General features: G+C 34.7%; 1 protein-coding gene across 8 annotated transcripts in view; it reads left to right on the top strand.

Annotated features, from left to right (window-relative positions):
• Window positions 1-27,565, top strand: part of EPHA5 (EPH receptor A5) — a 319,729-nt gene that overhangs the window by 243,020 nt on the left and 49,144 nt on the right. For 4 of the 8 annotated variants that reach the window (XM_013978750.2, XM_013978749.2, XM_003129048.6 and 1 more), the window contains 2 exons: window positions 17,328-17,393; window positions 26,566-26,633. In XM_013978750.2, the coding sequence (XP_013834204.2) occupies window positions 17,328-17,393; window positions 26,566-26,633 (134 nt within the window). The remainder of the gene's footprint in view (window positions 1-17,327; window positions 17,394-26,565; window positions 26,634-27,565) is intronic. The other 4 variants (XM_021101384.1, XM_013978748.2, XM_021101383.1 and 1 more) reach the window with 1 other exon arrangement.

Raw genomic sequence — 27,565 nt, 5'->3', positions numbered from 1 at the left:
ATATATATATATAACTGAGTCATTTTGCTGCACAGCAGAAATTGACAGAACATTGTAAATCGACTGTCATAAAAAGTTAAAAAAATAAAGTATAGGCACTTAGAGATCCAAATGCTAAAATATTGTTGGCTATGCCATTGGAGACACATGATTCAAGAATGCTCTGGCACAAACATGGTGTTAAAAGCCACTGATCAAACTGAGGTTCTTTGGAGTTTCCATTGTGGTACAGAGGAAATGAATCCAACTAGTATCCATGAAGATGCAGGTTTGGTCCCTGGCCTCACTCAGTGGGTTAAGGATGTGGCGTTTCTGTGAGCTGTGGTGTAGGCTGGCTGCTGCAGCTCCAATTCCACCACTAGACTGAGAACCTCCATATAACGCAGGTGCGGCCCTAAAAAGACCAAAAAAAATTGAGGTTCTTTGAGGAGAGCCTGGGGATCACTGGACGTTATCAAGAGGTTGAGTGTAGGAGATCCAGGTAAAGAAGACTGTGAAGCTGTGGTGCATGAGGGAGCAGGACACCAGGCAGTCGTTGGATCACTGAGGCAGGAATGGTCGCTTCATGAATCCAGCTGCTGCTCTTGGCCTCCACTCTCAGAGGTCACCTGGCCCAGGCTCAGACTGGAGCCTGATTCACAGTCACACAGAGTAAACCCATCAGTAGCACTGGGACCTAACTGAGTGTGGGGAGGGTAAACTGCATGGCTCATGCCTGAACCTGAAGTAGGGTCAGCCTCAGACAAAGCCTATGAACTGAGAATGAGGAAAGCAGAGCTCTCTCTGTGCCTTTTTTCATAACCTGCATTTCATCTCTCAATATTTAAATATCTATCACCCACATGTCAAGACTCACAACAGCCATTCTTTCTGTTAGGAAACCTCCCTCATTTCCTTTAGCCAAAGCATTCTCTCCTCACACTCAAAGTCTCAGAACAATGTACCAGTGTTTCTTATGCAATTTAACACTTTCAACCACAAATTATAGTATGCTGGGAGAATATGTTCTCTCTTCTGCCCGCCAGTAAGTATTTAGAGGATAAAGACTTCTGTGGCTCTCCCACATAACTTCATTAAATGAATACCTCATAAATTATTGAATTAAAGATAAACAGGGCATCAATCTCTATTTGAAGTGCTTTGTCTCACTTTTCCCCATTAATGTTGATGGTTTGGAAGGTGAACAACGTTAGTAACTTTGACACAAGCACAATAAAAATACCTAACCCCTAAATGTGCTTTCTTCTTGAGTAATGAAACTTTTGGCGCCATCAACAAAATAAATGCAATGATATCAAAGAAGTATTATATAGGAGCTGAGAAATCTTCACCAGCTTATATTATTTGTTTGACCTCTGCATATGCTAATAGATTCGTGGTGATTCACCTGGTGATATCGAGCACTATTAGCTTTTATAAATGATAACGTATGTCAACATAACGGTATTTCTCTCTCAATTCTCTTTAAGTTTTGAGCCTCGTGGATATGTTGATATATTTGGCACCTTTAACAGCTAGGATTATGAAGTTTCAGAACTTGATAGGCTTTCATAAGAATAAGTTATTATAGAAAATATTTTAATCAAATGCTCTTATATTTTAAAATAATCATAGAAAAATATTTGTAATCGTGTATGCAATCACTGATTTGAGAAAAGAGCTCATTAAAAGCAAATCTCAGTGGTTTATGAATTAGCAATAGATGGGACTTTATACAACTGTAATAAATCCAGGCATGTGTATTGATTTAATATCTGAGAGTTGTTATCCCTTCTATTTTCTCATGATTGCATGCTTTTTTCTTCAAAGACTCTGAATCAAAGATAATTAGAGAGCAGATCATAATTTATTAATAACTGACAAATGGGTATCAGGGCAGAGTAGTGCTAGCAAGACTAGGAGCATAGCAACAACTGATTGCCCACTGTGAAAAGCAAATCATCCTAAGAAACTTGAACCCAAAAGGTTACTGGCTCAATTGCTCAACATTGCTGAATATCCCACCTGCAACTTCAACATGTAGATCAAATATGTAAATATCACTACAACTCTCGGGAAGTTATACTAAGGCAAACATTTGGAAGGAAAAACTATTTATGGTACTAGAAGTAAGTTAATGTCATTGACTTGCAAAGATGAAAATTATTTTAGCAAAGAATCTAGAGACTTTCAGATTTCAAGTCTGTGAAACACAGAACAAGTCAAAAGCCTAACCAGAAGAGCAAAATACATTTTTTTTTCCTGAAGTTCCAATTGCCTAAACCTCTGCTTCTATAAGAATGTGATCACCATCTGAAAGAGCACGCTGCATGCCACAAGATGCTGGGCTTTGGTGGAAACCTCTGCTAGGTTTCTGGGAATCTTCCCATGTCTCCCAGAGCCCCCAAGAGCACTTGCTTTCATAGGAACCTGATAGCCAGCTCTAGAGAGAAAATCAATAGCATCGCTCTATGCCAAAGGGGATATCCTCTATTCAACAGAAAACTCAGTTCATTTCCTGAATATACTTATTGCTGAGAAATGAAGCAAATGAACATGAAAATGTTCCAAATGATTTTTAAACACCAGGTAAAAACCACATTTGTTCAAGACCTGTGCTATTTTTTTAAAACTTACATGAACCAGGCAAGAAATAAATGTTTCTAATGGATTAGCAACCCAGTCTCAAACAGCTGAATTTTTTATTAAGCCAGGTGGAAGGATTGACTTCAGGTCTGTGTGATAGCCATGATAGTTACAGTGCTGCAAAGCCTACTAGATCGCAGTTATCTCGCTTTTCTAATTCTTTCTCTCTCTCTCTCTCCTTGCATTTTGTACTCTCCTGACTTTCTAATCTCGTAGAAAATGACATACTTTTCCATATCCGATCTTTGGCACACATTTGCTGTCACGTGTCTACAGGTATTGTCTTCTCTCTTGGACCCATCGGCATTGCAGATAACAATGTTGGTAACTGTTAATGTTTAATTTTAATTACATGTTTTAATTATTATTTGTAAAGACTTCTCTTTTCTTCCTTTTCTCACTGTCTGGCCCTGGGTTGTACATCTCCCTGATGGTCAGGAGTTCTCTTGAGTCAGACGATGATTGGGGGCTTATTGTGGGTTTTTTCTTTTTCTTTCCTCTCCACACCATCACTTTCATCCCAAATAGCAAATTATCACCAAGTTGGCAAGTTGGAACTTTCTTGTGGTGATTAGTGGAAGAAAGTTTTTCTGTTTCCTAGATTTTCTTAGACTGCTTTTAGATCAACTATGTAATTCCTCTTCAGTGTCCCTCCAGACTGACTATTCCATGAGATTCAAATATTCCCACGTATCTCACAGACACCTTTTCTCCACCTCCAAGAGGTCCCTGTGCTTCTGACAGTGGGGAATCCTAGTTTTCCTACTTTTATGCCTATTTCCTTTGATTTTGTGAAGCAAATTTAATAGACGTTGGTTTGAACAGATTCTATTCGTTGATGATACACACGTTGACAACATTAAATAAAAAATTATCCATGTGGAGTTCAGTGGAGGTCATACAACTTTGATTGTTTAATGCTTTCCCTGTTGAATAAGAAGAGATATATCTTTTTCAAATATGAGGATATCGTACACATAAGAATGTAGAAGGTAATCATAACTTGCAATCATGGAACAGAGTTGAACAAACATCTGTACAATATGGAAGAATATAAGATTAAGTGGAATGTTTTCTATGTGAATATTAATTTTTCCTAGATATACTGGAATTTACCTCACTGCTAAAATTGTTCATGATATTTTCATATGTGCCAGCAACACAATGCTACGTTTTCAAGGATACCAACCTCAGCATAAGTATTTAACCACTAGATATTAAATTTGTAGAATTATTCTGATTTTCTTAATTTGCTTAAAGTAAAATTACCAGGAAAATGCCAATCTGTAGGTCCAGGCTTCCTCCAAAAACTTTGAGATGAAATTTAGCTATGCAAATCACTAACTTCTATCTCTCCATGCCAAAGATGATGTAAAATCTAAATTATTATAAAATCAGCATGAATTCAATATTTGCATAAGTGACATTGAGCATTTGTTTAAAGAACAGTTTGATGAGACAGCTATAGGATAAAACGGAATTCTACATTTGCATGACTTTGTTTTCCAATAGTAAGGACCTCTTGATGTATTTCAGTGTTGATATCTGACATTTTCTGAATTCATTCTTTTCTAGCTGTTTCAGATGTACACATGGTGGTCTGCTAGAGTCACTCCTTTTCTGGTCATTTGGAAAGTAAAGGACCAGGACAAGCTGGACCTTTACTGGAGTCTGAAAGATTTGTAATTAATCATCCCAAACCTGGGCCAATGTGTACTGTCACGCACCAGCTCCAGTAGGGAAATAGGTATTTAAATTCCAGGTATATGTCTATTTCACCACCCAGTATCTTTCTACACAAGCCCTGACATTTCTAAATCATCATCCTACAAATTGAATTGGAAGTCCTTCTGTACATTTCAACTATCTGCTTGGAGCCTGTGAGGTCTGGCCCATTGGTTCCCATCAGTTCCTGCAAACTAGGGTGACTGGGTCTGCTCTGGGGTCTGCAACTCTTTGAAACCCCTCTCACCCTAAGAGGACTCAGATAACCCAGCTTGGAAGTCTGCTGGTGGTCATTTCAGTACACATGCCCTGAAGTAAAATTCACTATCAGTCGTGCTTCCATCTCCCCACTCAGTGCATTTTGCCTCCTTAAACTGCAAATATGCAACTTGATGAACTCTTTCAGCTGTCTCCTAAAACATCATTGGTGGTTAGACCAATGGCCATTTCCTTAGATGAACATCCTGATTTTTTGACTTTGCCAAAACCTCTTGCTGTCTGCCTTTCCTATACATTTCAATCAAATTTTTTTACATTGCATATTACAAAGTTGGCCTGGGTAAAATAATTGTCCTAATTTCTTACTAGCTGCTATTTCATTTATGTATGCATATTTAAGTTTTCTGATTAAAATTACATAGAACATTCAAGACAAAATATAGAAAGAAAATCAATATATATATCCACTAGAGGCAATAAATATTAATATTTTGCCATGTATATTTAAGATATTTCATATACATATTTGGGTTCAAAATGTATATTCCTGTTTTTCTCTAATGTTATAATATAAAAAAAAATCTCCTGTATAATTAAATATGTTTTAAAGACAAAAATGCATTACCTCTTTGGTACTCTAATGTCTATCTTTGCCCCTATGCTTTTCCTTTTGTTTACTTTCTTTTGTTGTACCGGTTTAGGGGGGAGGGCAGCTATTTTTATCTCTAATTTTCTTAGAACACATTTGTAAAATTCAAAGTAAGGGTCAATGAATAGGAATATTTTAAAGATCATTGATACATATTGACAAATGGCCCCCCTAAATCATTGTACCAGTTATCATTCCCCCCAGCAGTGCATGAAATTGCCTGGTGGTTCACAAACTAGTCAGTCTCTGCTAATTTACTAGGAAAAAAACATTCTGTGTTTTTAATTTCATTCCTTTTTATTTTTGAGATGTAATAGGTACATTATTGTACATGCAACAAGTATAGTCATTAGCTATTTTATTACCCATTTTGTAAATTATATGTCCATACTCTTTATCCACTTAGGCTAGTGGGATATTAGCTTTTCATATTGTGAAAATGTATCATTAGAAGTGGTGAGCTTTGTTTGCATTTTAATAATATGTATTTTGCATGGAATGTTTGCAAAACTATTAATGTTATGTGGTCAAGGAATCTAAACTGGTATTTTTCTTTAGATTTATTTTAGGTACCAGCACTGCTTATCACCTTCTCTTGATACTGTTATAAGTCTCTACATGCAGTACATACTAAATATGTATCTATATAGATATTCTTTTATTTATACTGCCTTTGGGCTATAAAACCTATTCTAATTTATACCAGGATTGTATTAGTCTAAGTATTATAATTTAAAAATATTTTTCAATGTTCAGGTAAATTGCTGTTGGGGAATGACATATAGTCACAATTACAAATATTTGACATAAGTGGGGACTTCCCGTTGTGACTCAGTGGGTTACGTACCCAAATAGTATCCATGAAGATGGGGGTTTGATCCCTGGCCTTCCTCAGTGGGTTAAGGATCCGAGTGGGTTAAGGATCTGACATTGCAGATATGCGGTGTAGATCACAGATGCAGCTCAGATCCCAGATCCCGCTTTACTATGGCTGTAGTGTATGCCAGCAGCTGCAGCTTCGATTCGACCCCTAGACTAGGAATTTCCATATGCTGCAGGTAAGGCCCTAAAAAGGTAGAAAAAAAAAAAAGACATGTTTTTATACATTTATAAACCATTGCATACATATAAAAAGCAGTTGTAATCATAATTAACCAATTATATATGTGTATAATGTATTAAAAGTTATCACCATTATATTTGATTTTAAACAAAACTACCATAATATATGATTTTGATACTACTGACCAATACTAATAGAAAAAAAGTATTTACATGGATTTGAATAGTTTGATATGAAAATGAACCTTTAGTGTCTTTTAAATCATTCTCATAATTCAGTTCTCATAATTTATCGCAGAATGGACACTTTCCTTGTGTTTTGATAATTTTAGTGTACTTCCCCAGTTAATTATTTGCGAGTGAAGTAAATAAATTGAAACATTAGTCCTGGTTTCTCTATCTTACAAGTTTAATGCTGATAAATATGATTCAACTTTGGAAAAATATTTAACAGCCATGATACAGCGAGCTAATCTCTCTTCCCTTTTTTGACCCATTCATATTTTAAATAATATTATAATTTCATTAAAACAAATGTTACTATCAGAGGTGTGTTTAGAATATTCTATTTTTTTTTAGCTGACAAAATTAGCATCACTTGTCTTGCAACTGTATTTTCCCCTGCTTTTTCTTTCCTCTGTACTTTTCTCAAAATAAATTAAGACTTGAAATAGATAAGCACAGGCAAATTAGTCATGACACTAGTACACTTACCTCAAAGAAGCCTTACAGATAGACCTGATTCAGCTGTGAAATAACTGGGAAGGAAAAGTTCAGGGAAGAAGCTTAGAGTAATGTTCAGCTTCCAGAAATGGAGGTAATTGATGTTTGCTCGGTGGAGGTGTCATCCTCTAGGAGAAACACATGATTCAGTATTTTTTATATCAACACCATTATTGTGCCAGAACAGAACTAAGATTGTGGTTGATTGCAAAGATGAATATATGTAATTTCCCTTTATTGAACTAGTAAAGATCATCTCTTCTTGGAAATAAACAAAAACCACACAAATGAGAACAAGCAAGGGTTATTTATTAACGGCTTGCTATAGCAAGGAAATCAGCCACCATCACCTGAATTTGGCAGAGACCCAAAGGCAGGCAGTGGAGTGAAAAAGCTTTAGAATAAAAAAAGGGAAGACTTCAGATATGCCCTGATTGGAGGTTATTGGCCTGAGGTAGCTGGAAGTGGACTAATCAGAAATGGGGTATCATAAATGATTGATTAAGGCTTCCTCTAGTCAGTTCTAAGTTGGAACTAGGAACAGAAATTAGTGAAGCTGGCATTTATTGATAAAGTTCTGACCATTTGGGTCAGCTACTACAGGGGTTGTAGTTTGCCTTCCTGGATTGGTTTGCTATAGATTTGGGGTCAGAGTTCTGTTTTTCTGTTTGGTCTGATTGTTGTCTATTTGTATATTCAGGCTCTCACTTAATACATTTCACTAAATTGTAGTACCAAGACTTTTTAGAAGCTTAATTTCCAGTTATTTTTAACTAAAGAGGAGAAAAAAATCCTAAGGATTGCAGCCATGAATATACTGTGAGTTCCTTTTACCAAGTGAACAAGTAAACCACTCGTTCAAATCAGCAATACCTTGAATCTTATTGGTTTACAAAAGAAACAATGTATTTTTGAAGTCAGAGAGTTGAAATTATTTAAGAAGGATTTTTATTTACCAGATAACTTAAACTAGATGTCTTTACAATGCCAGAGAGAGAAAGTGGGAGATAAGGAAAAAGAAAAAGGGAGAGAAGTGAAAATAATATAAAGTTGAAGAAAATTATTTTTTTGCATTTTAGTGAGTCTTAAACTTATTCTTTTACCCGCCTGTTTGTCTTTTACCTGCCTGTTTGACAGGTTTTGAGTTAGATATCAGTCTTCCCTACCTATATAAAATCTACCATGTCCTATTTCCTGTTTGCTACTTGAAGAGAAAGTTGAGTTTTCAGAAGGTTTAATCCAAACATCATATACACTTGACAAAAGTATGTAGACCAAATGTTTTTAAAAAGCATTAGTGTTTTACTGGCCACATCTAAAGTACAATTACACATATTTATATTTATACATATATTCACATGTGTGCAATAATATAGTACTGACATCAATTATTTGAATTTGAATAATATAAAAAATTAAGTGGTGAAATATATACGATGGTGAAATATATACGAAGGTGAAACAGTTTGATTTTCTTGTTTAAAATATCACACTGAGAAGCTTTTAACAAAAGTACTTGATAGATCATGTAGCATCTTTTGTTATAGGTTCACTAGATTTTTCTGACCTTGGTCACCTGTAGAATTTGCTTATTTGATACAATCTGATTCTTTGATATACTTCCTGCTTTCCTAAGCATGGATAGTCTAATAGTGAGATAGTCATGCAATCAGATATCTTCAGGATAGCATAATTAGTGTTGTGTTTTTAACAGATTGGTGCAACACTAGAATGGAGGAAATGATTATCTTTACTTTAAGGGGTATGGAAGTATTGTTACAGAAATTATAAATATGATCTGTACCTGGAGAATGAAGAGAAATTTTATGAGAGAATATGTGACAGGGAAGGCCTGCAAACATAAATGTACATGGCATGTCCAGTCTATGGTGACCAGCCTACAAGGCCTTCCACAGCCTCTCCTTGGACCCTCCCTAGCCTCATCTTCACTCCTTTCTGCCTCATTAATGGCATGCCATCTCATATACAAACAGCATGAATAAATATATATAATACACATGTATGTATAACTAAGGATATGTCCACATAGTTCTGGTTTACTTGTATAACTAAGGATATGTCCCATAGTTCTGGATTACTTGAGCTCAGCAACCATTCAAAGAGAAGAATCTCATCACTTCTTCAAAGCTTTTCTGACAAATCCAAAGAATGCTGAGCTTTGCTTCACATGTCACTATATAAGTCTGTGGTCCAGCAGCTCAGAGGGCAAGAGGAGGACTTAGAATAATGATAGGCATCCGGTTTGGTTATTTTGTTTGTGATATTATGATGCCTAGAGAATCCAAGTAGCTAGCTTGAAATATAACTGTAGAATTTGCTTATTTTATAAAATTTGATTCTTTGATATGCTTCCTGCTTTCCTAAGCATGGATAGTCTAATAGTGAGAGAATCATGCAGTCAGATAATTTCAAGATAACATAATTAGTGTTGTGTTTTTAACAGTCTTTTGTTAATCATTAAACTTGCAATTGAAAGAAAATTGTAAAGTTAAATGTTGGGAGAAAAAAAAATTTGTGGTTTAAAAGAGAATAGAGAGTTTCTGTCATGGCTCAGTGGTTGATGTACCCGACTAGTATCCATGAGGATGCGTATTCGATCCCTGAGGGTCAGTGGGTTAAAGATCCAGTGAGTTAAGGATCCAGTGTTTCCCGAAGAAGCTGTGGTGTAGGTTGCAGACAAGGCTCTGATCCCTTGTTGCTGTGGCTGTGGTGTAGGCCGGCAATTACAGGTATAGCCTAGGAACCTCCATATGCCACAGGTGCAACCTTAAAAAGACAAAAACAAAAAAAAAAAGAGAGCAGATAGGATGAATTTTACTGTTACTTAACAAACCAGTCTTCATTTGTAGATAGTATAAATTAATAATGTCAACAGATTGCAGGAGGATTATTTAAAGTACTTACCAGAGAACAAATTGTTTTCAAGCACCTTCAGGCACTTTAGAAGTTTTTTATTAGCATGCAGACCATTAATATGCTAATTATAAACCTTTTCCTTTGTATTCATTAAGTAAATTCCCCTAAGACTATTATAAGACATATCATTCAATACAAGTATTTATTGAGTAGTTATTGGATCAGTGGTTGTCAACCTGGAAAAAATCAGCTAAGAGCTTTTGAAAAAAAATAATGCTTGGGCCGTATTAAGGTGTTCTAATTTTATTGTTCTGGGGGTGAGGCCTGGGCATGGTGTTTTGTTTTGTTTTGTTTTCCAAAGCTCCCCAGTTTAATCTGTAGCCAGATTTAGAATCATTTTATAGTGTGAGTAGAAAGCTTTTTTTTTATGTGTAATTTCTTATTCTTAAAGCATAGCCCAAAGATTCTTAGTAAATGGCTGCTGATAATGAGGATGATTGTGTCTAGTAGCAAAAAGCTTACAAAAGGTAGTTAACATTTGGTGAAATTCTTTTTTGAGTTCCCAGATATATATTGGCATAAGGAAACTGAATCCAACATGTTCAGTAGCGTTTGCTAGTTGCATCAGTGCTTTTACCTGTGGCATTCATGAGAGAAGAGTTTGTTTTATAATGATTTCCCTGGCCCATTAGAATGATTAAAAGAAGTACAGTGAATCATCATCAAAGTATAGCTTGGGAAATAAACCAGTTGAAGTGGAGGTTAAAGATAACTCTTTCTGCTTTCATAGTTTGATATTTCTAGAGCGTAATAGCTCTCTTCAGAGTAAGAAATGAGGAGAGTTCCTGATTCCAAACTTAAGGATGAATTTGTTTATTTATTTTTATGATTTTGTTCTTAAGGCAAAAGGATGGGGGTCTATTTTTATTTGAGAAGTCCATGAATATTTATAATTTATTTTAACTTTACCTACGTCACTTATATGAGTGAATCTATTTTATACATGCATTTGAATAGCATAGGAGAATTGGATCATTGAGTATTTTTATAGCACCCGTATTTTAATACTTTAAAACCAAATGCAGTATATTTTGCTACAGTAAGGGCTAGACTCAGATAAAGGCAATTTAGTTTTTGTATGCAATTTATTATGCATTACTTTATCAGATTTTTTTTCTTAACCTGGTAACCAGCTCTTAGTGAAGAAAGAAAGGTCCCTATGGGAGTTCCTCATGCAAATGTATTTAAATTTTCAAAGAGGGGGAGATGAGGATGGGGGCGGGGTAGATGAAAGAAGCTGCAAGATGAAATTGTGCTTCCTGGACAGTCGGATGCAGTAACTGGTGCCCACCTCTCACTTCCACAACTTGTGGAAGTGCCATCTTGGGAAAATGGTTCCCTGTCTCTGAGTCCCAGGGTTCTTAATTTTATGACTACTGCAATAGGACTTCTTAGGCTGGAAACAGGAAACACACAGAGAAAGAAAGTAAGCATGTTGGAAAGACAAGTTCCTGTTGTGTGTTCCTCCTTTCCTTTCACACCACCACAGTCACGGCACTTCTGAAGCCAGGCATTTGGGGCTTTGTTTTCCACACCAAGCAATTCTCTGTGCCACCAGCTGGGTGTCCTATAAATCAGTTCAACTGGATGTGAAAGAGAGTTAGCACAGACCCCACAGGGCTAGTCTCAGTCTGCACCTTACTTCAGAGGCCACTCACAAGTCATAGGTCCCCAGGTTACCCACGTTTCTGTTATTGGAGGTTCCCATGGCCTCCCTCCTCGGATTTGATTGTTTGCTAAAACAGCTCACAGAACTCTGGGAAACACCTCCTTACATTTACCGGTTGACTGTGTCATAGAGGATTGGACAAAGGACACAGAGAAACAGAAGAAGAGGAGCACAGGGTGAGGTCTGTCTGGGTCCCAAGTTCAGGAGCTTCATTCCCCTGGAGCTGAGGTGTGCCACCCCTTCCAGTATGGGGGGCTTCATCGTGCAAGCATAATACATCATTAACTCCTGTTCCAGCCCCTCTCTCCTCTCTGGAGAATGAGAGGTTAGGCTGACAATTCCAAGATTCTAATCATGACTTGATCTTTGTGGTGACCAACCCACTAAGGGTCACCTAATTAGAACAAAAGACACTCCTAATGACACAGGAAATTCCAAGAGGTTTAGGAGCTCTAAGTCAGGACCCAGGGTCAAAGACAATATTACAACAAGAGATGCTCCTAGTACCCCTGTTTAACAAGGGTTTTAGAAATTGTGTCAGGAACTAGGACAGAAATGGATATATTTCTTATTTCACAGAAGATATGAGAGTGCCAGGTTTAGAATGGATGATGTAAGACTAAGAGATCCACTGATGTTTCAAAACTCACCTGCCAAGGACTAGTGCTTAGACAGGACCATTTTTGATCAGGGGCCTAGGGCTTAATAGGCAGTCACCCATGATCGTCAGTGAGGGGTAAGAAGATCTTAAGTAGGAAGGAAGCAGACCACTGGAAAAGACTAAAAAACCTCTGCGTGTAGCTATATCCTATTCCAGTTTGCCTAGACTTTGACGTGGAAAGAGTGATTAGATTGCATATATAAATCATATAAATGGACATCTGTAATGAGATGTGGGATTCCCGGCCAAGTTACTGAAAAACACACTTAAAACAAAAACCTTTTCCCAGCCTTTTTTGTGTTACCTCCTCTTGGAGAATGGCAGCATTTTATGCCTTTTTGTCAGACGTATGGGGACTGAGAAGCAAAGCTTGAAGACCACATGTGTTATCACTATGTTTTTTACCCCCTTCCCAGTTTTTGCAAAAGATTTTTTTCAGTTTTAGCCTAGCTTCATCAGTACCACATCTAAGAAGAGTGGTAATAAATTAAAACACAGATGCAAACAGTATTGCATTATGAGATAGTTTAAGAAATGCATAAAACAGTATTTCTAGTGTGAATTACCATTGAACAATATCCTCAGCTTCTTTTGTCGTAAATATTTCTTACATGTTTGAATTATATGTTTAGCGTTTCAAAACTGATAGAGTGTAAATGACAGGATATGGTGATAAGCATCATAATTGGAATTATTTCAATTCTTTGTTTAATTTTCTTAAAAGGGAAGTAACCACAAAAAAAAAATTGAAATTGTAGAAAACTAAAATTGCCCCATAAGAGTGCAAACTAATGTAACAGTCCAGCACAGTGGTTCTTAAAGCTTTTATATACATTTTTTGGCCATCATTTTGTTTCTCTGCACACTCATTTTTACCTAATGTTTAAAAAAATCCAGTATTATACTGTTTTAATTTCATTGTGTCATAGACTCCGCAAATAGATTTTTTAGCTGCAAAATATTTCTTAGTCATTAGTGCCTTTAAAAAAATCTATATCCAGCTTCGTATATATCATCTGCACCCTACTTTTTGTCATAAATTCGTGTTATTATAATAGCCGTTAAAAATTTTTAAAGTACTGACTGTGAGCTTAGGAAAGTGCAGAAAGCTTTACGTGTATAATCATATTCATTTTCAAAGCAGCCCTGTGTGGTATCATTTCTATTCTTTATCTCATTTACATCAATAATTAATTTACCAAAATCTATACATTTACTAGTGGATACATCCAGTACTACCGCTAATTTGGCTACGAACCCAAGGGTCTTAACTGCTTTGCTCCCCAGTGGTGTCAAAAGGTGAGGACATTTTTTTCCTACTCTTTAATAAGTTAGGGGGGGATTGTTTTCCAAAGTATTGGTGGTACTTTGCACTGTGGCCTACCACCTTTGAGGGCACAACCAAACCCTTTCCTCCAGCACTGAGTACCGTCATTTTTTTGTTGTTGTCGTCATTGTTTTATTCAAAATGAGTAAATTATGCAACTTTTTCATTTTCTTCCTTTTTTTTAAATTGGCAAACTGAAAATACTTTCTATCTAATTAAAATACTTCTTTTGTGGAATTACCCTTCCTGCCTCTCATTTATCTTTTCGAGTCTTAATGTTTTTTCTTATCTGCTTGTATGATCTCTTGTTTAAGAATTTAAGTTATCATTTATCCACAGCCTGCAGCCTTGCTTCTCTGATCTTGTATCCTTCAGACTTTCTTCCCTAGAGTTATCATCACCTTGCTTTCGTAGGAGGGAGGTTATCTTACTTATTGACACACTTGGTACATATATTGATCAACTCTGTGTAAGGCCTGGCTAAAGTAATTTCGCTTGAATCTTCTTCGAATCTAGGAAGCTTCCATTATCGTATTTTAATCTTCTGAGGGACAAATCAAAATATCTTGTTAAAACAGAGATCAAGAGTTTTGATATTAAGTCTGGAAGGACTAAACTATTTTAAACTTGGATAATGATGATCTTGTTATAGCTGCAGGTGCTAAAATCTTATAGGAATGCAGGGGGAACTCTGTGTTGAACCATAACACACACAAATTAGATTGGCTGCTATTTCTAGCACATTTTGGTTTCTGTTTCTAAATTATCTTGGAGGCTTCTAAGCATTTTCAGCCCGTACTTAGAGTATTTACTGATTAAGGAAAGAACATGTTTTTTATACCATCTGGTGCCGAGGTGTGACTGTGACAGCATCCTCAGAGTTTATTTAAAAAGAGTAATTTGGAGGACAACTAATCCACTTCAGATATTCATAGAAAAGGGCTTCAGTTGTAATTTGCTTAATGACATATTAATGCACAATATGCTTTGATCACTAAACCCTTAGAAAATGTATTTCATGGAAATGATTTTTTGAAATTACATTGGCCATCTGTATTTATATGAATTGGTCTGAGTGTAATTAAATATTTAGTTCTTCCATCAATGGAAATGCTTACTATGGTAATATTATATGGATCATGAAAAAATAAGTTTCTCTGAAATAATGAGAACCTATTCTGTCATTTTGATTATGATATTACTAAAAGTAATATCTACCACTTTTCTCCCCAAGCGTGTGATGTGCCAGACACTGATCTAAATGAATATATAGCTTCTTTCACTTTATTTTCACAAAACCTATGAATTAAGATCCACTGTTATCCTATTTTATCGCCATCACCTGAGACACAAAGATGTTAACTAAGTCACCAAAGTATATATTTATGCATCTTAAAAAGTCAAAGTATCAGAACAAAATCTAAAACAGTGACTCACAAAAAAAATGTTTGATTTTACATGATTTCAGATTTTTTAATTAAACTTTCTTAAAACTGTAAATTTGAAATCTAATGATAAACAAGGTGATTTAAATTCTTCAGGACTAAAATTTGTAGATTTGGTGTTACAGTCAATTGTGTGTGTGTTTGTGTGCGTGTATGCATATATGTACTAATATTGAGATGAAGGGGTTTTATAATTTTTCAAATGAAGAGGACTAAAGAAAATGTTACTTATTTTTTGGAATCATTAGGGTGTTTTTTGAGTCTTAGAACCCTGATCAAGTAGTAAACAGATCTTTGAAGTAATGGCCAATCACAGTGCAGTTCTTGCTTTCCTAAGCACTCTTCTACGTAGTTTATACACTCTTGGTATATGACAACAAACAGGTAGAAGGATGTTTGAATCTTACTAGAAGATGGCATCATATTGTTTTTACTGCTTGAAAACAATCATACACAACTGTCAACAAGCTACTGTTATCTATTATTTATTGAGTTGGAACTGTGCTATTTGAAAGTAACACATATATACAAATTTATTGTTATTAATAAATATCAATAACTTGAGATAATTGTGCCATTAGATAATACCAATTACAGTGAAACTACATATGTGTCATTCATTAGGTTTAAACTGTGAAGAAAAAAAAAGATGAAGAAATAATCCTTATTTCACAAAACTAAAAATTTTTTAAAAAGGGCAAACTTTCTTTAAAGTACCAGATAGTAAATGTTTTAGGCTTTATGGGCCACACGTTCTTCGTCATAAGAACACTTAAGACAACCATGATAGCACAAAAGAAGCCACAGACAAGTAATGAGCGTGGCCATATTCCATGACACGTGCTTACAAAAACAGACTGTGGGCTAGATTCGCCCCATGGACCATACTTTGCCACATCCAAATCTGAATACTGATACAACAGAAGCAATAGGAAAGTTAACATAAGATATCAGAAATTAAAACATTAATGAAATAAATGTAATTATAAAGAAATATATCAGTATTTGCCAAAGTATTTACAGATGCTTTACCTACTCTTTTAAGCATTTTAACATTTTGATATACTGTAACCTTGACGTTCAGTGTCTCTATGGTGAAAACAACTATTTGGATTTTTTTTTTAAATACAATTACTCAAATTGGAAATAAATGTCACAATTGCCATTTTAGTGACAGCAAAATTCTCACTTAGTAGTGAGAAAAATTAAAGTATTGTCAATGCTCCAGAGAAGATATACAGAACATTGCCTATTTTTCCTTTGAAAAAGTTCCCACTGGAATTTGATTTGGAAATATTGTCTACCTTCATTAATATTTCCAATTACTTTAAATGTTTATATTGTATTTTCATCTCATTTTTAAAATAGAGTAGAATCATTTCTAGTAATTAAAGTTCAAAATAGGCAGTAGTCTTGTCCTGATGGTATATGATACTATTACTGAGCTCATTCCACAGTTCTCTTGAAATCACTCTAAGTGTAATTCATAAACTATACTGGAATAAATGCATCTACATTATAGTCTGTCATTAGTTTATGTGGTTTCCAATAATAATGTATTTTTTATTAAATAGCTTACTTGGTATTTTCTGGATTTTTTTTCTATGAATATTTGGAAAATTTAAAAGAATCTTGAATGTTGCAATATCCAGAAAAGTGCATGTATCATATATAGTTGGCTTATATATAGATATTAGAAGAATTCTGCAAATGTATTATAGAGATGCATTTTTTAAATCTGAAGATGTACATTTAAATTGGTAGCTTTCTATAAATGATTGGAGAAGTCATGTAAGCATAACATTTTCCATAAGCTGTGATAAATGATGCCACTGCTATAAGAAATCAGTGGATCAAATGAGCAAGGCGTTATTCTCCATCCTAAATTTGTAAGCACTGTACAAATCATTTATTTACACGGCTATTTAGAATGTTTTCTGAATATAAATTTTGCAGGAATTTCTGAGAAAGGATATATTTAAATGGGCTTACATCTTTATTTGTATGTCTGTGTTAATTGAATAATCAAATACATTGGCTCATTATATTTCCTACCCAATAGGCATTTTAAGTAAAATAAAAATAACTAATACAGTTCTGTATTTCTTAAATTCATAAAATGCTTCTTAAGTTGAAAGGCAGTGTGGAAAAATTAATTGTATGCATTTAGGGATTTTTGCTTTTGGAAAGCAAAGCAGACACCTGTCTGATCTCATAGTGTCTTGATGCTGTATCGAGGGAGTGGGATCTCTTCCTTATCTTGGGCTCTCTTGTTTGCTTTTCAGTTGCTGCGATTGTGGCTGTGGAAGGGCTTCTTCCCTGTGCGCTGTTGCCCATCCAAGCCTAATATGGTTAGTGTTCCCTCCTGCTTTCACTCCTCTGTGCTGTCCCACCTACGTGTATTATCGTCAGCATTCCTTTTTTTTTTTTTTTTTTCATCTGTGTACATTTTAATAGTTAGTGTGTCAGGCATGCCCTAACAAAAGAGTAGAAGGAAACTGAATCCCAGAAAAGAATCTTCTCAAGTGATTTCACAATGGATGCTTTCAAATAAAATATACACAGAGCCTATTCTCCCAGATGTCAAGCATTCATACTTCTCTTCCAAGCCTTTTACTGTGGTCCTGATTTCAGCCAGAAAGTTGTAAGATTGTAACATCTGTTTTACATTTAACATGTCACCGCTTTTGTTGTTCCATTAAGATTAAAACCATATCATACGTGGAAGTAGAACATGTGAAATCGCCTTTTCTGTCTCCCCAGAACCATGGAATGGCCATAGCATTACTGGGATCCTCTATTTTCATAATTGTTGTGGATCTATGTGGCATTGGAAAACAGAACCACATGTAATTTTAAATGGTTTTCTTAACAGTTTTAAGATTGAATTATTTCAGATATTAGAAGTGATATTCCTGATTTGATACCAGTGAAGTAAAAAATAGGCACTTTTTGGGATCAGTGTCCAAATGGGATAGTCTTAATGATTTACAACTGCAAATCCTAAATATATATATGGGTTATAGCCATAAAACTTGGGGCTAAAACATAAGATCAGAGAACTCTCTTTGCTGATTTAGAGGAACTCCTACACAGTAGTGAGCTACTTTGTAAAAAATGAAATACTCTAGGTAATTCCTTCCTAGATTAAAGCGTCTATATCCCTCCATTACTGTATTGAGCTGTTATTTCATAGCCAAAATTTGACAAGAAAAGAACTGAAATCCCTTTTAGAGGATTATAGGGTTGCCTTGGGACATTTAAAGCGGTTACTTGTACTCTCTAGGTATAAATTAATTTTTGTTGATTCAAAAAAACTGGTGTGAATGAGTGCGTGGGCCTGCATAGGTAGAGGTGGAGAGTACCTCTGATCTTCTGAGAAAAGAGAAAATCAACAAACATAGATGGATAAATTTTATTGATCTTTTTCTCAACCTTTTGTAATTTTTCTATTTCAAAATATTTTTGAAGTTAATATGAAAGTTCAGATTTGTTCCTAATTATTTTAACATACTCAGGAAATTCCTATATAAGCCTCGGGCTGCAATTACAGACCAAAAGCAAAAACAAACAACAGCAACAACCTAAAGCCTGTCAATGGCTGAAGTATAACATAAATGGCTTGAAATTTTGATTTTTTTTTTTACTTCTCTATTAAAAATGAAGAAATGGTCACTGAATTGCTCATTTTACTTGATGCTCAAGTATCATTATTATAAGAGATAAATCAGAATAGGCAAAATGTACATCTTTGAAAAAAGAAGAGTGACATCCAGACCTACCTTGCACTAAACCTCAAAGATACCTTAATGGGTGTGTGAACAATCATGAAGCTATGACTTAGAAAGTATTGGCAAAAACTGTCTTAGGCTGGATTTAAATTGCTTGGTTTTCAAAAACTAGTGTCTTTTTCTATTGTGTAGTTGATTTCAGGGAGTTTATAAAGTGAACAAATAAAAGAGGGAATGTGGCAAGACGAAATACTTCATAAAAACTAAGAAAACAATTTTTTCTAATATTGTTATTCAGGTAGTGTTAGTAATTATGAATTCAGTCAGCGTGTGTGTGTGCACACGCGTGTGTATGTTTGTATGTGTGTGCACTGACAAAAAACAAATGATTTAGCCACAGATGTATTAGCTACCCAGTAAAATGCTAACAGTTTGTGTGCAAAGATACATAGAAGAGCTAGAATTTTTTAGTACTTAGTAATACAAAACAAAAGAAACAAACTTTAGTGGAGCCTACGTAAATTAGTAAGAAAGTTCAAAATCATTAGTTGGAAAGAATGGAAGCTAAATATGCTTTTATTGTTCTGCTTTCTCAACTTCCATTTTATAATTTTTCAGTCATTATGAGGTTTCAGTTAAAGATACTACTGATTTAAATCATTGGGGAGAAAACAACCTTAGATAGTTAAAATTAAGGGTTGAGAAGAATTTTCCTAGTAGCATCAGTAAAATACTAGGAAATCTTCACCTGAAATCCTGTTGCCTAATTTTGTATGTATAATCATATCAGCATTTGTCAATTACTGCATAAGTAATTTCCAAGGAACATTTTTGTGAACAGACATATTTGCAGTTACAGAGCAGAGGTTAGACATTTTGAGCTTTTGGAATCTGTTTTTAATTTCTCTAATGACCATTCATAGCTATGCATGATTGGTTTTGACCTTAATATAATGCAATGCATATACATTTAAATTGCCCATTGTAAATATACTGGCTTTTAGAAGTATCTTAATATACCTTGTGGAAATCTCAGAATCTGAAAAATATAACCTCAAAACCATTGTCTAGATCCTTTGTTCTGCAATTCAGCTATATTAAATCTTCTATAGGCTGGAGAGTCTGATTTTTACTTTCCTGTTTCCTACCAGGAAACCATGCTCCATTATTTTTCAAATGCCTGGTGTGCCATTTATAAGATGAAATTGGTAATTACATGTTGCTATCTTTGATCTCAAATTATCTTTCATCACCCTAGTTGTCTGCTTCTTTGTGAAATCTGTACACATATGCATAATGTTGATTTTTAAAATATTCTTCCTGCTTTGACTGAAATCTACCTGGTGATGGAAGATATTTCTGTAGTATTTCTGAATGAAACCCAAATGCCTGGATTTTAGGCACCTTATCTTCGAGACTACCTATATTTTTAGCAGAGGTATTATTTTATCAATGTTCTTTGACTTTATACCATCACAGCTGGCTTGAGACTCTAATCATTGTTTCATTCCTCCCCCCAAATCAATTTTTATAAGTATTCATAGTTAAATTATCTTCAACATAAATACAATATTAAGACATTGCAAAGTCTAAAATAACATTATGATATACCCCTTGATATTCATTTTTATTTATGCTTGCAGAAAATAATATATATTTATAACATAATGTTTATTATAAGTTCTTCTGAAATAGCCCATAGCCCCAAAGTAGTTTTTTCTTGCATTTTTTAAATTCAAACATATGTCAGACTATTTTTTTCATTCATTAGTTTTCAAGTTTTCTAGTGCTTTTGTATCACTTACTCCTTCTTCTGAGGTATTCAACTGGCAAGGGAAATGAAGTTAACTATTCTGAAAACAGAGGTATTAAATTCTTATTTTGTTCATTTAGCTATTCAGTGATTTTTAGGAAATTAGCTTCATTTTTTAGAAATTATTATTTTTTTGTTTTTAATAGTATTTCAAATCAGAAACACAAAGGGTAAACTCTGCTCTCATAATTCAGAGAAGACAAAAACAAAACGTATTTCTCTGACCAAAAGGATTATGAATTACATTGAGACATTAACTGTTATCTTAATGTTTCAATGAACTGTTTTTCTTGCTCTTAATCAACTGAAAGTTTTTTGAAATGTGAAGTGAGCAGAGTTTTATTTTTACATACACCTAACAGATTATTCATTTGTCTTCAGCACATTTCTGGCAGCAAGGTATAGGAAAGTACTCTTCCATGTTATAGAGTTAGGAAAAAGACATAGAGAATAAAATCATTCCTTATAATCTTGACCCCCACTTAAACTGTGCATGGCAGGCAGCTGTGAGGCTTGGCAGCAACACAGGCAGATAATATGTTAAATTCCAAATGAAGGCTTGCTCTGTAAAGTATGAGTATGAAATGCTCCCAAATCCCTTTTTATAACACCTATAGAATCTCAGACCACAGGAGATCTTAAAGTAAGTCCAGTCTAATTGAGAAATCCAATGCTCACATCCATGAAATAGTTTAAAAATTAGTAGGAAATTACCTACTCTTGCATTAGAATGAAATTTGTCAAAAACAGGGAGATACAATCCAAACATATCATACTTTATGAAGTGTTTTTGTATCAAAATTCTAAGTAATTGAAAATTTAACTCAGTAAGGAAAAGTCTGTAATTCAACTTTGAAAATATGAAGTATTTCAAATTATTCTTGACTTCCGATTATTGCTAATTCTGAAATGATTTGAAGAGTTTATTAATAAAAAATATACAAATTCCTATGCACTACGTTATTTTGGAAGTGTTATTTCTAAATTTTTTTCCCCCTTGGTCTTTTAGAATATAGAAATGTAAAATGATATATAAGGCATAAAATAAGAACTAAGTTAGCTTCTCATGTTGCCATTAATCATAGTGCGGTTAGTAGCCTTGGTGAAATGTAAGATGGGAGCACAGCAAGCTGTGCCCTCACTTTGTGTGGTGTGATCACGAGTTCATGCCCCTACCCAAGAAAGAGTATTTTCCAAAATGAGTACATTTTCTTTGAGAAGTGTATCTGAGAATTTTCAGTAAGTAGTAATAAGGCAGTTGCATTTTTGTGTAACATCTGTCTGTAAGGAACTCAGATTCTAGTGCCCAATATGCAGATGCTAGCAAGACAGCCTATGTAGCCAGTGTCCCATTTTATTGCATTTGCACTCACGTTCTTATGAAGAATGTGGTCCTGTAAAATAAAACAACCTATTTCCTGTATTTTGTTTTATATATTAATATATATATATATATTAATAAGCTAATGTTCATATGCGTCTTCATTTTATAGGGGACGAGTTAGCTCAGCTTTTATTAAAACTACCTTTGTTCACTTGGAGAGAACCTTGAAGTGAAAAAGTCAAACTGTTACCCAAAAAAAACTTAGTCATTTTTTCAAGATCCCAGCAATAAAATTCTTTAAAAAAAAAAAAAATAAAGAATGGTGCAGTGGTTGAGGGATTATGTCAGAACAAGAGAATATGCATATATGGAAAATGTATTTTTCAAAGAGGCTAAAATACAAGGAACTTTTCCATAAGCAAAACATATTGACTCTAATATTCCCTGCAGTGTTGCCTTTTGAATATTTCTGCCTTAAAGTATAGGTGGAGGCATTTTTTAATCCATCTGGACAATAGAGGAACAGGATAGGCATATCCATTCTTGAGCCAGGCAAAGACATCAAGATGCAAAACCATTCGTTCTTTCACCTTCGCACACCTCTCCACCTTATTTAGAATTAAAGGGAAAAGGTGTTTATTCAGTGTTTATTTCTGTAGGCTAAAGCAATGGAAAAATAGGATTTTGTGGAGGTTATTGTGGAGTAAGGGTCTACAATTTCCTTTTGCTCTCTCATTAGCTCATCTTTCCTCATTGTCCATAATGGTGTCATTTAGTGGTTTTCTGATCTGTGCTTCACATGGTATTCGGGAGGGCTTGACACTCATACCTCTAATTTATTATAAAATCCTTAATTTACCTCCCCAAACTAAATTACTCATTGGTACCTCCATCCATTCATAAAGATTATTGTTTCCTATTTCATGTCTTAAAGAAATTTTAAATATCCAATTTTAGGTGAGTTGACTTGGTCCAAGTTTTTAAGGTCAGCATTAGTATTGCCAAGGTTCTTTTACTCAAATCCTCAGGATGAGAATGGGGGAAAATAGACCTATTTCTAAATTACCCATGAAGGCATTTATATATTATATAGGAAGCACCACTCTTGTACCTTTTATTAAATATTTATTAATGACTATGAATTATACCTACCTTTAATATGGTTTCTCATGCCCCCCTCTACTACTAAAAAATAAAATAACCTTGTTTTCTAAAAGAAAATAAGCAAAAATGGTAAGAATATGATTCCTTTATTTACACTACAGATATTTTTAGCACAATGATATCTGAGCTCATTAAAATTGTGATATGAAGCCAAATGAGGAAACTATTTCATTTCTGTTCAGAAGAAAAAACCAGTTCCAGAAGATAGGAGTAGTAATTTATGTACAAAATGGCATACTTATTGACTGTGTGTCTGATGGGTTAAAATTATGCATCTGGACAAGGTACAGAAGATGCTACTAACGAACAGGCTTCCTGCAATGCTTTGTTAGCGAGGCTGCACCACTGCTTGAGCGCCAGTCTCTGCCAGCTGCATTTTTACTTGCCGTATCTTGTTGAGGCTTGTTTTAATGATGCTTCGGGGGTTCCAGAACTTAATTTTATATGTTAATGTGACATGCAGCCTATATGTTATAGAACTCCAGAGATGCCCTTAGTGAAAAACAACTGCTTTCTATTGCCCTCCTGACTCTCACCATAGGTATTAAAATGTTAACCGCTCCTCACCAAGGTATTCCCAAATCATTTTTTAGATGAGATCCAAAGTTTTATTACTATTTTCAGATGAGGGATTTGCATGCAATTTAAATATCCATGAGGCTTATTTAATGATAAAGACTGTTTGAGGAGACAGGTTTGAAAGCTTAAATTTTTTTGAAGGTAGGAGAGTTGAAGGTGGAACGCATGTTTGTTTTCTAATGTAAACTGCAAGAACTTGTATACTTTTCAGGTCTCTTTAGAATTTCTCTAACCAAGTTTTTTGTCAGAATTAAAAAACGTAAATCTCAGGATGATTTCACATAATTGTATTTAGAATATTGGTTTAAAAAGTGTCAATAACTTCTCTCTAGAGATAAATACATTAAAGATTGAAAGAATAATGTAATTTCTAAAATTATGAACAATGTATTAAAATAACTTAAATGTCAGCTTGAATAGAACGACTATTATTTCAGGATGATTTTATGTATTTGGTTTTTCTTTCTATTCCACTATGGTCAGGTGGTCCAAGATATCTAAAGAACTCTTAAATGACAAATACATCCAAGTGTTATGAATAAAACTTGAAAAGCCACCAGATCCCCATTGTGTAGTTTTCTTCTCTCAAGAAAACCATACATATTAAGTATATTCCTTTGAGTTTACTCAATTTTATAAGCTGTATTTTACTCATAAATTGCCAGGTTTTTTTACATGGTGAAATTAAGATAACTTTTTTTTTCACACTGACACAAGGACAGGTTGTGTTATCTATTTTTTGTGTAATATATTCAACTATACACTAGGAAAGATAGTGAATAAAATAGGTTTCATTTTATATCAAAATATACACATATTTAAGAACTATCTTTGAATATGAAACCAAGGAACTGTTCTCAATGCATGTCTGTGGGCCACTTCATTTACATCGTATGGCAGTTTTCAGTCAACTTTGTAATTACTGTATTTTGTCAGTCTGACATTTTGACTTATTTTCTTTATGCAGAAATAAAGGATATTTTGTTTCTTATAAACTCAATTTTGTTGTAAGAACTTGTGAATAATAAGTTCACTCCCTTAGAATTTCACTAAAAGCAATTTAAGCATTTTTATTTTGGTCGGTCGTTTCAGTGTTATATGGTTACTTGTATACCTTAGTATGCATCAGTGCATTCCCCCTCCAAACACTCGTCATTGTGTAGACTCAATGGGAATATCATTCTCTCATTCATTTATCCATTCATTAATGTGACAAATGTTTTTTCGTGCCAACTCTGAGCAGGTAATAGGTCACTTCAGAAATGTGTAGATGAATAGAAGTTGCTGCCATTCAAGAAACTGACAATAATAGCAAGAGAGCCAAAAAACATCCTCAAATGACTATGTTGCATTGTAGAATGGGAATCACACCATGCCATGAGAGGGATACAGAAATCTACTGGCTTCGGTGGAGGGGGCGGGGTACAGGGAGGGAGATTGTATTGAACTGGGATGTTAGGACAAAACCATGCAGGCAGCAAAAGCTGAACAGGACTTTGGTAATTGAGAATTGTCAAGAAGAGAATCCTAAGTTCAGGAACCAGTTTGTATGAACTTATGGAACCCTGGAGAAATATCTTGGAGATGATGCAGGAAATGTGCATTAGGGCTACATTTAGGAATCTTTATGATTGTATTGAAGACTTTGCAGGAGAAAGCGAACACAATAGAAGAGTACCTTTGTGATGGTAATTTAGCTATAGCCCATGCCTGGTATAGTTTAAGAAAGCATTTATAGGATGCAGGGGCATCAGTTCTGAGGCACTGATAGTAATCCAAATGAAAAACAACAAGGCCTTAATTGAAGAGGTGGAGCTAATGAAATGGAAGAGATGGATCATAAGACATTGATGTTATAGATTGCATGTGAGTTGGCAACTAACTTGCTGTGAGGTACACAAGAATAGGGCTTTGATTTTAAGGTACCAAAGCTATGGAAGTGTTATTAAAAGCAAAAGAAGGCAGCAGATCAAGATTGAAAGTAAAGAGAAAGATGCTCTTTTCTTTTTCAGATATGTTGAGTTTGAATGCCAGTGGAATATCCCTATAACATAAATCTACGAGAGATAAGAATATAACTTTCAAAAGAATTAAACCGATGGATAGAGGAGTAATTAAATGGATGGAGATGGATAGATTGACAGGAGAGAGCCAGAGAAGCTTGTGGAGAACATGTATGGAAATGTCCATATAAGTAAAAAGAGGAGCAAAAAAGCATCAGAAAGGGAGTAGCTAAGGATTTCAGTCCATCATGATTAAAAATTAAGAAAAAATCATTGGATTTAGAGATGAATGTGTTCTCCTTTAACATTATAGGGACAGATGTTTGTAAATATTAAAGAGCAAGTTAAAAGAACTTGCAAATTGGTAAGCAGATGAGAAAAATAAGAGTGACTAAGATTTGGGGAGTGGCGCTGAGAGGGTTGCAGGTCTCGGTGAACTTAATAATGATCTCTGAGTGGATGTGAGTGGAAAAGAGCCAGTAGAGAAACTAAAGACTCCAAAACAAGAGAAAAAAGAAAATAGAATAGTGCTAGAGAGTAAGGTGCTCAAAGGAGGAGACTTTTGAATCAGGGATGCAGTTGGGAAAGTTCATCCTGAAAAAAGGCAGGAGCCTCTGAGGCGGCAAAAAACTAAAAGCAGAAGGGAACAGAGAAATGTCTAGTGTATGATGCATGGTGAAGAGAAGTTTCAAATAGGCTTGGCTCGCTTCAGACTTCTCAGTGAAATCTGGGCACGAGTGAGGGATACTGGCTGGGGAAATACAATTCATCTAAAAGAGTATCGGTGTTATTCATACTGCTAGTGAGAAAATCACTTAAGGTTGCAGTCATTTCAGTTGTGCTGCATGTTCTGGGCTTATGTGACTCACCCCTTGGAAATGTGACTAATTGCAGCTTACTCTGTTCCAGGCGGTGCGGTTACAGCAAAGCAAAACAAGATCCAGAAGAGGAAAAGATGCATTTTCATAATGGGCACAGTAAGCAAACTGTAAAAAAAAAAAAAAATTAAATAAAACGAAGTAGGGGAGATTCTGTTGTTATTTTGGCTTCTCTTCAGGGGAGAGATTCATAATAACTGACCAGAAATATTGTGTTAAAAAATATGTTTTGTCACATTCCTCTCAAGCATGTGAGCTTGGACAATTGCCGGCTGACCCTCAGCAATCGTGGATGGTTTATTCAATTCTTTAAACCATACTTTCATTACAATAATTAAAATAAAAAATTTGCTTAATATAAAGAGCTCTTTTATTTCAAACCAAATTTCCAAACCAGTTCTAATTCCTAGCAACAGTCCGTAGAATATGTCATTAAATAACACTACTGGATTAAATGGATAAATTTTTTTCTTCTTTTCTAGCATCTTGGCAGGAATTTCCCTGAGCAGATCCTGTAGCATGAAACTTTGGTTCAAATGACTGGAAAAAAGATTACACTTTTAAGAAATACAGAAAATTGAATTTTAATAACAGACTTAAAAAATTAGCCTAAATGAGTTCTAATTTTATTATTATTTTGATATGTTCATTTTTTTCATAAATAGTACAGTGTGAATTGATTAGCCAAGTAAATGACAAAAAGAGGGAATTTTTTTCGTCTCTCTGCCATGACCATGGAAATCAAAATCATGAAATCCATCATTCATGCTGCAAAACATTTTTTAATCCACTTTCATAGCTCTACATATTTAATGTTATTTTTCATTAAAAAAATACGGTAAGGGTAATATTGGTAGCCTTAAAAATGTTATGAAACTGAAGCTCCTAGACCATAACAGTCTTGTATAAAGCCCTGCAGAAACAGGTAGAGTGAATTCTTTTTCTTTTGACTTCTCTGTCAGTCTTACAGGACCCAAGCACTAGAAAAGTTACTTTAAATTACTTTGTAAACCTGAATTAAACATCTGTGG

Source organism: Sus scrofa, chromosome 8 (genome assembly GCF_000003025.6).
Source record: "Sus scrofa isolate TJ Tabasco breed Duroc chromosome 8, Sscrofa11.1, whole genome shotgun sequence".
NCBI classification, from domain to species: Eukaryota; Metazoa; Chordata; class Mammalia; order Artiodactyla; family Suidae; genus Sus; species Sus scrofa.
The sequence above is the reverse complement of the archived record's forward strand: the minus strand, read 5'-3'. Positions and strand labels throughout refer to the sequence as shown.